This window comes from Carassius carassius, chromosome 2 (assembly GCF_963082965.1).
Source record: "Carassius carassius chromosome 2, fCarCar2.1, whole genome shotgun sequence".
Taxonomy (NCBI): Eukaryota; Metazoa; Chordata; class Actinopteri; order Cypriniformes; family Cyprinidae; genus Carassius; species Carassius carassius.
The window spans coordinates 35,021,576-35,031,925 of record NC_081756.1 but is presented as its reverse complement, the minus strand read 5'-3'; the positions used below and the strand labels follow the sequence as shown (position 1 = coordinate 35,031,925).

Sequence of the window (10,350 nt, the reverse complement as noted above, 5' to 3'; positions counted from 1 at the left end):
TCCTTTACATATGAAAATGTACTGTGTGTCCTTGCAAAGTTGGAATTGCCCCACTTTATAGAAACAGACACCGGCATTGTAGGCTACTCTCACAGGAAACAGTCCTCATACTCCATAAAATGCGCTGCACACATCTGAATATTTGGGCTGAACTGTTCTGGAACAGTGATGTAAATACAACTTAACCAATGATTTCTAGTTGTGTCCTCTTTTGGAAGACCAAAGAAAGTAGTTTCTCTTTCACAATGAAACACACAGTGTCTCCACAACATGGTGGAGCGACAACAGCAAGAATTAAATTCACGCCTTCTTTCTTTGCGTGAACATTTGGGCGGCGTTATGCACATCTTCTCACATCGTGACATAGACATGTGGGGGTGTTACAACAAGCCATTTTAGGAGAGTGTGGTTGACTCTTAACTTTAATAAAGAATATCTCCATGGTTTTGAGACTTTAGTCTTTGCAACTTTGCAGATCTTCTTTATGCACCAAGAGCTTGTAACACTCCAAAGAGAAAGAAAAAATTTAATCGCATCATATTACCCCTTTAACTGGTGGGAATGTGATATTATGTCGCGGCGGCGAGATGATTTTGTCGAGGTAACATCATCCTTATGTCCTGGTCTTCAGATGCTATGTTGAAGAAACAACATCCATTTCTCGTTTAATTTTTATTTAATTTTTTCAGTTTAATACATAAACAAACCTGTGTGACCATAGCAACCCGGGATTATAGAGATTATAGAGATGGATTCATTAATATTTTATTTTGAATTAAGAAATTATTGTATTATTTATTCTAGAAATGATTACATTATTAAAATATTATATTAACCATAGGCCCTGGCTACCGGACTGTATTATGTTCAATAGTCAGCATTCAAATGAAGTTTATCATGAATAAAAGTTACATAAAGTGCATTATATTAAATAGGCCTACAAGAAAACATTTTTATCCATCCTACAATCTTGTAAGTCCATTAACTGATCGTCTTTTCCCCGTAATATTTGTATATTATTATTATTATTATTATTATTAGCCTACAATTATTACCCTATTTTTATTGGTTATATTTGTATATTCGTTTATATTCTTTTTTTCCTTTCATATCGATATCTTTACTTAACGTTCTGAATACTTTTGTAAATAAAAGTCTACTGTAAATGCTCAACATGCCAATAAAGCTTTGATTATGCTGATTGGAATTTTTGCTGGAATGCAATTTTAATTTAACATATATTTCATTTTATTCCAGTTAATTAATGGACCATAATTATAAATACTATAGTGTCTCATTGAGAAATTAATCATTCACGTAGTTTCATTTGTAAATGAAAACACAACACGCTCATTTATCATCACACATGGGCATAAATACAATCATAAACTGGCCACAAGAAAAACATGTCATTCCCTCAACATAAGAAGTCTTGGCCATGAGAAATGGATGTTGTTCCCTCAACATAAGGATGTTGTGGCCACAACAAAACTAAGTGAACCGACCATGTCACCTTACGGGCACCGTAGTTGTGACCCTATGACCCGCATCATCTGATCCGAGCCTACTGGTTCCCCTAACATCTCATCAATGCAGGAAGATGTGAGTGCAGAAGCCTACACAACAAATCTTTACAGTACAGTCGGTGAAAACCCTCTTCCTTATTTTTCATTCATTTATTCATATAATGTTGTTATGAGCTTTTATTGGATCAATTAATCCGTAGGTTTGCTGTGTATTTTTGTAATCTGTGTGATAATACTTTTAACAATTAATAATTTAACAAATAATTAAGTTACATTTTGAAAAATCTTCCATTCAAAATATAACAAATATTATTTGCAATCTGACCCGTTGTTTTTTGTTTACATCTGTTTAACACAGTGGTTCTTAACTAGTGAACATCCAATAGGGCTACAAGTTTACAAAAAATATTAAAGTTTTTAAAGTAAAGTTTAAAGTAATGCAATTAAAACACACACACATACAAACACAATAAAAGTCCAGATGTAGGCATTCAAAATGTTAATGAACAAACCCTCTACGACTCTGTGTATGAAAAGAATAGGAGAATCTGTAATTTGACCGCTATGACAGCTGCCTTGCAAGCATTTCAGTGATTTAGCAGCTATTTTAGATTTAGATTTTAATAAATATAATAAATAGTAAATTCAGTATATTGAGATTGGTTTCCCCACACCAGAATGCAAGTCCTGTGCTTAAACATTTAGTAAATATTTAACACTATCCTTGTGGTTCAGTGCAAGCACTGATGTTTTCTTCTAGAAATGCAAGTCTAGTTGCTTATATTAATTAAATTTGGCATGAAATGACAATTTGCCGTCTATTTGGTAAATTCAAGTAACAGAATTCATCCATGCAAATGTTTAATTTAAAATATCATTTGACCTCATAATGTTTAAGAAAAATGTCAAAACCCGATCTTCCAGTGAAAACGACAGACTTCTCTCTAGTGGCATATGCTGGACTTTTCCAAACATTTAGTCCCCTTAAACCCCTTTCTTACAATCAACTGCAAGGTCACATTCAGATCTGCCTACATCCAATCAACGAACAATAAACAGAACCACTTCTGTTGTATTGTGATGTTAGGAAAACTGTTGAACAGAGATAGATATCTATGATGATAATGTAATTTGAAGAATCATCCTGAATTGGTCTGAAGCATGACTGCACATCTCTCTTTGTATTAGGGAGAAGTCCAGCACTTCCAGCAATGGTTGCTGGTCTCAGGGTGCCACGAGTTCTTCCCTGGATGAGCAGCTGTACTGATTTTTGAGCTTTTTAATACATCCACCATTAAATTACATTAATTAAATTACAAATTACATTGAATTCTGATAGCGTTGGTTACTTGTTCTGGCATTTCTTGTAGAGGTCACTAGTTCTTGCAGTGACAAGTTAGTTTCCTAATCTTCCTAATCAGTTCAGTTTCCCAAGGTGGGGCAGTAGTGGTGGTTTAGGTTGTATTACCTGTGTTTACACCACACAAAAGAAAAGCTTACAACCAGGATATATTCAAGACTTTAGTTGACGTGTTTGGTGTTGTCATAGTTGCTTTGTGCCTTTAATTCTACCTCTGGTCTGTTAGGAACACCTCTTTTTTGTAAATAAAATTGTTAGTAGTTTCTTTTTAGACAAATCACAGGTGCTGTTGTAAAAGCAAATAAAACTTAATTTATAAATGCTAAAATGTTAAGATTCAAAGCCGTGCGAGTCTTACCAAGTTTGTAGTTTGTGCCAACATTAGACTGGCATATTTTCTTCAATAAAGCAATAGTCTCCTCTTTAATTTTGTCCTGATCCAAGGTAACAATTTGTCTGTCCTCGTCATTCAAGAATATGTCAGATGATCTGTGATGTTAGCGCAGGTTAAAGTAATAATGAGTAAAACTGTAAAAACAATTTGAGACAAACCACACAACAGAAATACAAAATACAAAAATCCCACAAGCACTTACTCACAAGATGAAGTGGTTGTTTTGACCAGCTTGGTTTTGACAAGTCCAGTATCCCCAGTTTCCTCCAGTTCTCCCAAAAACCATTCAAAACAGGCCACCAGCAGGCCCAGGATGATGATGCGTTCACCAGCCTGGAAACTCAGTTCATCTGGTCCATCAGCATCATACTCCTCTGTGGCCTCACAGACCCCTACTGCTATGAGAGATATTTACACTTGTGCTAGAGTTAATCTGTGATGATAAATGCACCACTGCTTCATATGTCAAAAGTTATATAATCTATTACATTCAGATCCAGATTTTGTTTGCAGCTTACATCCATTCTCTCTTCATTTATCCTCAATCATTTTCTAATAATTTATTGCAATTTTAAAGCTTCTTGCTCAATAACTTTTAAAACAGGAATGGCCAGTCTAAGAATTTTCCTTATTGTAACAATTAACTACATTCAGTCTTTTGTGAAATTATTCATTCTTGAGAACTCCGATATACATATATACATATAAGAAGGTAAGTAAGTAAGTAAGTAAGTAAGCTTTATTTCTATAGCACTTTTCACAGACAATGGAGTCACAAAGTGCTTCACAGAGTTAAAAATATACACATAACATAAATGCACATACAATACAAAATTACACATATACAGTATATGTGCCACAATAAAAAAAGAAAACATAAAACTAGTTAAAAGCTTGTCTAAAAAGATGTGTCTTTAGGTGCTTTTTAAAAATTTCTACAGAGTCCAAAGCTCTCAAGTCTAATGGAAGAGCGTTCCAGAGCCTTGGAGCCACCACGCAAAAAGCGCGGTCACCTCTCGTTTTTAAACGTGTTCTAGGAACAGTTAAAAGATCTTGACCCGAAGACCTCAAAGAACGGCCTGAAGTGTAGGCATGAAGTATATCCTGGATATACGCCGGAGCTTGATTATGCAAGGCTCTAAAAGTAATGGTTAAAATTTTAAATTGCACTCTAAAACTAACTGGAAGCCAGTGAAGAGCCTTGAGTATAGGTTTAATGTGAGATCTTCTTTTGGTCTTTGTTAAAAGTCTAGCAGCAGCATTCTGAACTACTTGCAATTTGTCCATGGAGGAATTGTTTAAGCAAGTGTACAATACATTGCAGTAGTCAAGACGAGATGAAATAAAAGCATGAACAAGCATCTCCATCTCATTATTAGAAACTACAGATCTGATTTTAGCGATATTCCTGAGATGGAAAAAACAGGAACGAACCACAGATTTAACATGACTGTTAAAACACATAGATCTATCAAAAATGACACCTAGGTTTCGCACAGCATTACATTCTGAGGGTGATAGAGCCCCAATGGCCAGTTTAATCTTGGGAAAAATGTTGTCAGGAGCAAAAATCAGCACCTCAGTTTTATCTTGGTTTAGCTGCAAAAAATTGTCTGCCATCCAATTGTTGATGGAGGCTAGGCAGTTATGCAACAAGGACAGTTTGTCTAGTCTATCAGAGTTAAAAGAAAAATATAATTGAATATCATCTGCATAGCAGTGATATGATATTTCTCCAAAGCTACTAATAATCTTCCCAAGAGGAAGCATATACAGGCTGAACAACAGAGGGCCAAGCACAGACCCTTGGGGCACACCACAGGACAAAGGAGCAGAATCTGACATATATTTCCCTACGGACACCGAAAAACTCCTGTCGGAGAGATAGGAGGAAAACCAATCCAGAGCTGACCCAGTAATTCCCACAGTTTTTTTCAGTCTATCTATCAGAGTGCAGTGATCGACAGTGTCAAACGCTGCACTGAGGTCTAAGAGAACCAGCACAGAGCATTTACCCCCATCAGCAGCCATCAAAATATCATTTGAGACCCTAAGAAGGGCTGTTTCAGTTGAGTGTTTTTTTCGAAACCCAGACTGAAATTTGTCAAAGATATTGTGCGCATTTAAAACATTATTCAGCTGGTTCGCCACAACCTTTTCTAAAATTTTAGAAATAAATGGCAATTTGGAAATAGGCCTATAATTTTTAAAAGTAGCTGCATCAAGATTGTTCTTTTTCAAGATAGGCTGAACAACAGCATGTTTAAAACAATTAGGTACCTTGCCCAATTGAAGAGACAAATTTAAAATTGAGACCAAACATGGGCCAAGATGATTCATGGATTTTAAAAACAGAGATGCGGTTTAAGGTTTAAGTTAGAAAGTTGCATAAAGTTATATAAGCTGTTTTCTCATGTTCATTGTCCATTTTACTTCATCTCAAGTGTTCTGTAGTATTTATGGTATTTGTTTGTTAGTGTGCATCTTTGTTTGTAGTGTATACACACACTAATGTTCAAAAGTTTGAGGGTAGTAACATTTTTTAAAGGAATGCATTAAATTGATCAGAAGTGACAATAATTTTTTTTTTAAGACATTGCTGAAATTTTTTTATATATATATATATATATATATATATATAATTTTTATTTTATTTTATTTTTAAATAAATACTGTTCTTTTGGAATTATTATTCATCAAAGAATCCTGAAAAATAGTAGCCAGCATAACCGTTTTCAATTATATGAAGAAAACATTTTCTAATAATATAATAAAATGTTCCTTGAACACCAAGTGAGCATATTACAATGATTTCTGAAAGATTGTGTTACACTGAGAAGTGGAGTAATGATGCTGAACTATTTCAAAATTGTAATAATATTTCTTCACAATTTCTTCACAAGTTTGTATTCCTATATTTATATATATGAAACATTTTCTTACCAATCTGGAAGGGAAGGCCACCGGTGTCCTTTCCACCACCCACTAATATACTTTCTGGGCAGGACTTTAGAAACCACCTTGGGAAGTAAAAACAAAAAATCCATTGTTCTTAGTTTTGGGTGGTCTGTTGATTTTATGACAATACGTTAATATGAAATTCAGAAGGTGACACATACTCATGAAAGGGAATGACGGGCTCCAGAGCTGGTTTTGGTTTGGTTCCTCTATCCCCATCCGCAAGTGACAGCGCTGTCCACCCTGATCCTAAGAATGGAGGCTCAAACAAAGCAATGTCCCCCTTCTCCAGATAAAGGTCGCTACCTGACGTAGAGCTATCAAACATCTGATTTGCTGTGCAGACTCCAAAGAAAGACCCTCAAAAGTAAACAATATTATTTTATTACAGAAAGCAGCGGTATTCACACGCACATGTGCAAGTCTGTTTTTAAACATCACATAGCTTTATTCTAGTATATAGAGTGCATAAACACTATTTATTACCTTCTTGCATTAGAAAGCCTTTATACATCAGATTTAGCATCTCTTCTTTAATTGAGATCTCAATTCCTGAATGTTGATCAAGAGAGATTAACCAGAACTCCTGGTCCATGAGAAGGTTTTCCATACACTGCCCCAAGAAACCTTGTGAAAATTAGACATTTGGTAAGTCTTTTGAGATATTTAGCTTTTAATATACACCACAGATTATTGGTCTTTCAGAAATCATTCTAATATGCTGATTTGATGCTCATCCATTATTGGTGCTCAAGTTATTAAAATCGGTTCTTATTATTATCCATGCATGTTGGATTCTTTGATGAATACAAAGTTTAAAAGAGCAGCATTTATATGAAAAAGAAATCCTCTTTAACATTAAAGTTTCTTTGCTGTCACTTTTGATCAATTCAAAGTGTCTTTGCTGAATACATGTAATATTTACAACCCTTTTTCCTCCCAAATCTATCTTACCCTAAACCTTTGAATGGTAGTGTATATCAGTTCCCACAAAAATATTAAGCAGAATCTACATATATCTGCAGCACAGAAATAAGAACAGACCCATTTTGTGGTATGTGCTGAACTTCCATATTTCTTCAAGGGTTTTAAAAGTGATAAATATAGTCCTTTCCTCACTGTTGATGGATACAAAATGAGCAGACAGTTCCTGCAAGACAGGGAAACTAGTATGTTAAATGCGTGTATATTTTCTTAAACACATTTCAGAATGGTTTTGAATATTTTATGCAGTCTGAATAGAGATGGTCCTACAGAGATTAAGGTCATGACCCCTGAGAGGTCAGCTTCCAGCAAACAAAGTTTCCTGCAAAGCACTTCCTGTGTGTCCTCATCGGCAGGAAGTCGATCTGGCCCTTCCACCATAGCCAGCTGCATAGCCAACACTGCCACAGGAAACAGTATAAAGTCAACATTATATCTACCACCGCATCCAACACTAACAGATCAGCCTCCACTCCTCTAGTAAATCTGTAAAGAAAGTGACTCAGTGACGTGAAAAAGGCCAGTCAGTGTAAGGTGACATCATAAACTAAACCTTTATACTGCTGTAAATTCCAGGTCTAGTTCTACTATATTCGGTTATAACCTAAAACATTCATCACAAGAGCAATATTCATGGTTCAATCCACAGTTTGATTTTGCATGTTCACATAATCATGTGATGTTTCACTGTTGTGTTTAACAGAAAGGGTTAATAAATGACAGTCAATGGGCTTTGTAAAGTCCAATGTATGATCTCTAAAAGTTACTCTTTTTGAGTGTCACTAAAGCAAGTCAAAGTTCAGTGAAAGGAATAGTTCATTACAAAAAAATAAAAATAAAAATGAAATTCTGTCATTTACTCACCCTTTCCTTCTATCGTGGAGCATATAAGAAGATATTTTGAGAAATCTTTCATTAATTGTACTACAACGGAGGTCTAGGTTCACCAAAACTGTTTGGTTCCCAACACACTATGCAATATCTTCTTTTGTGTTCCACGAAGTCATACAGGTTTGGAATGGCATGATAGTGAATAAGTTGTCCCAGAAACTTGTCTCAGAGCCAAGAACTGCCAACTCTGGACAGTTTTCCCACATAGTATTTCATTATCATTTACACAAAGATCAGGATTTATTCACATCAGTCACGGTGAATTAAGAGGAAGTTGGTATTGTCACAGACAGTATAGTATTGAGCTGGATTCACCTGTTGGTATATTATCATCAGGAGATCCAGGAATACCTTTGATGCTTCCTCTTGAGGTCTTATAATCTGAAAAGAAATGTACACATCTTGGCACTAATAATGATGTGGAGAATTTCTGTTGTGCTTAACACTTTACTATATAATTGTGTTGAAGTTTAATGAATTTTAAATCATATTTTTAGAAATACTGTAGTCAAGTACAGACATTTAAAGATTATTAATTCAACCTTGATTAGTTTTACAACAAACAGGATGGAAATGATGACGTGTTAGCCATCGAGTAGCGTGAGATATAGAGGCAGTTTACATGAGGGTGTCGTCTTGAATGTTTTAGAAACAAACCAATTAACAGCCTACCACAAAACATCACAGAATCTATTAAATCCATCGCTAAAATATATTGTCGTTTGTGCTTTTGATTTCCCACCAAAATGGTGATGACACTTCCTGGGGGATGATGTCATTGTAAGTTTCAGGGATTTTACTAAATACTAACATGACGGAGAATAAAGGACATAGAAAATTTCAACTAAATGATAAGCAATTAATATAATAGCCTATACATTAAGATACAAAACACGGAACACCTAGAATTTTAGATTTCTGTGCTTAGAAGTCATTGGAGACCAAACATCTGCTCAAACCAGCACTACAAATATTTAGCATTCTCCCCTTTTGGTCACTTAATCGAGAAGTTGTCAAAAGAAAATAATTTGTTTTTCATATAGCTAAACTGTTAATAGATATTTTATCCAGTATCGGGCAGTGCAACATGTATGGTCATATTATTAAAAACGTAAGATCAACTTCATACGTTCATTAACATAAGAATGCAATACAAATGTATTGAGAAACACTTTTTTTCTTTTAATTCTCTTTGGTGGTCGTGCTGCTCTCCCGCGTCCCTACCTCTAGACGAAGACTCCATAATATTATCCCATTCATTGTGTGTGCACTCATTCGACAGCTCTCTGCGTACCGTCCGAGTTTTATCCGGGTCGGACTCGGACTTCACGCCGTTCCCGGTTTTGGACGAGTTTCTACGAGCAGCGGCTGACATTCCGTCAGAGTTCCGAGCGGAGAAGCGAATGGCTGCGCGCTCTCGGTCACGCGCTCATCGCACTGTCACCAAATAAAAGCAGAAAGCGCACAGGTGGCGGAACTGATTTTAAGAGCGTATATTACATCATTACAAGACTGCAAGGCTTTAATGGTCAAGGAACGCCCAAAACAACGTGGTCTTGCGAACAGGCAACAGTTCCAGCTCTGCACCCCTGTCAGACGGAGCGCGTTATGCGATTTTGGCACCAGTAAGCAGTTTTGTTTTTACAAATAAATAACCTTGGGGAAAAGCTTGGTACGCAAGGTTTTAGCAAAAGTTAATAATCACACGGAGTCACACGGAGTGAGTAAAGAATCACTGGTGGTCCGTAGGTTATTATGAATGTTAACTTTGTAGGTGTGTCTCTGTGTATTTGGGTGAACTCAGAAAACATCAGAGGAAGAGTGTCAGCATTTCCCCTTCCTAAAATCCTTGTATTATGTGTAATTTGTGGAGTTTTAAAACCCTTGTATAATTGGCCTGTGTAAATCAAACTCGTGCGTGCCAAGGTTAACAAAAATGCTTCCTGCCAAAATCCTCAGATAAAATGTCTGTATAATGTAATAGAGTCCATGTGAGGAAGTGTGCTTTAATGTTAATAGAAATTGTTGTTCAAGAAAATTCCTGTCTTTACAAAACACTTTAAATGGGTCACAGCACAGGACACTTAAACCCTTCAAATTCTGTCTCTTTCTCTGTGCTATTTTCAGTCTAATATTTATTTATTATATTATATATTAAATTACGCATTTTACTTTTTGATTTAGATATTGTCTCATCTCCTTCATAGCAAGGCCAAGGACATGTTTAAGACAGCCGA

At 35.7% G+C, this 10,350-nt stretch overlaps 1 protein-coding gene across 2 annotated transcripts in view; it reads right to left on the bottom strand.

The window, feature by feature from the left end:
- Positions 1–9,817, bottom strand: part of LOC132109300 (SH3 domain and tetratricopeptide repeat-containing protein 1-like) — a 24,279-nt gene extending 14,462 nt beyond the window's left edge. The window contains exons 1-9 of one of the 2 annotated variants that reach the window (XM_059515314.1): positions 9,338–9,817; positions 8,429–8,494; positions 7,493–7,623; positions 7,283–7,388; positions 6,725–6,865; positions 6,400–6,598; positions 6,224–6,300; positions 3,483–3,678; positions 3,245–3,375 (exon numbers count right to left, since the gene is read on the bottom strand). In XM_059515314.1, coding sequence (XP_059371297.1) covers positions 3,245–3,375; positions 3,483–3,678; positions 6,224–6,300; positions 6,400–6,598; positions 6,725–6,865; positions 7,283–7,388; positions 7,493–7,623; positions 8,429–8,494; positions 9,338–9,488 — 1,198 coding nt within the window. In that variant the 5' untranslated portion in view covers positions 9,489–9,817. The remainder of the gene's footprint in view (positions 1–3,244; positions 3,376–3,482; positions 3,679–6,223; positions 6,301–6,399; positions 6,599–6,724; positions 6,866–7,282; positions 7,389–7,492; positions 7,624–8,428; positions 8,495–9,337) is intronic. The other variant, XM_059515318.1, reaches the window with a different exon arrangement.
- Positions 9,818–10,350: the final 533 nt, after the last annotated feature.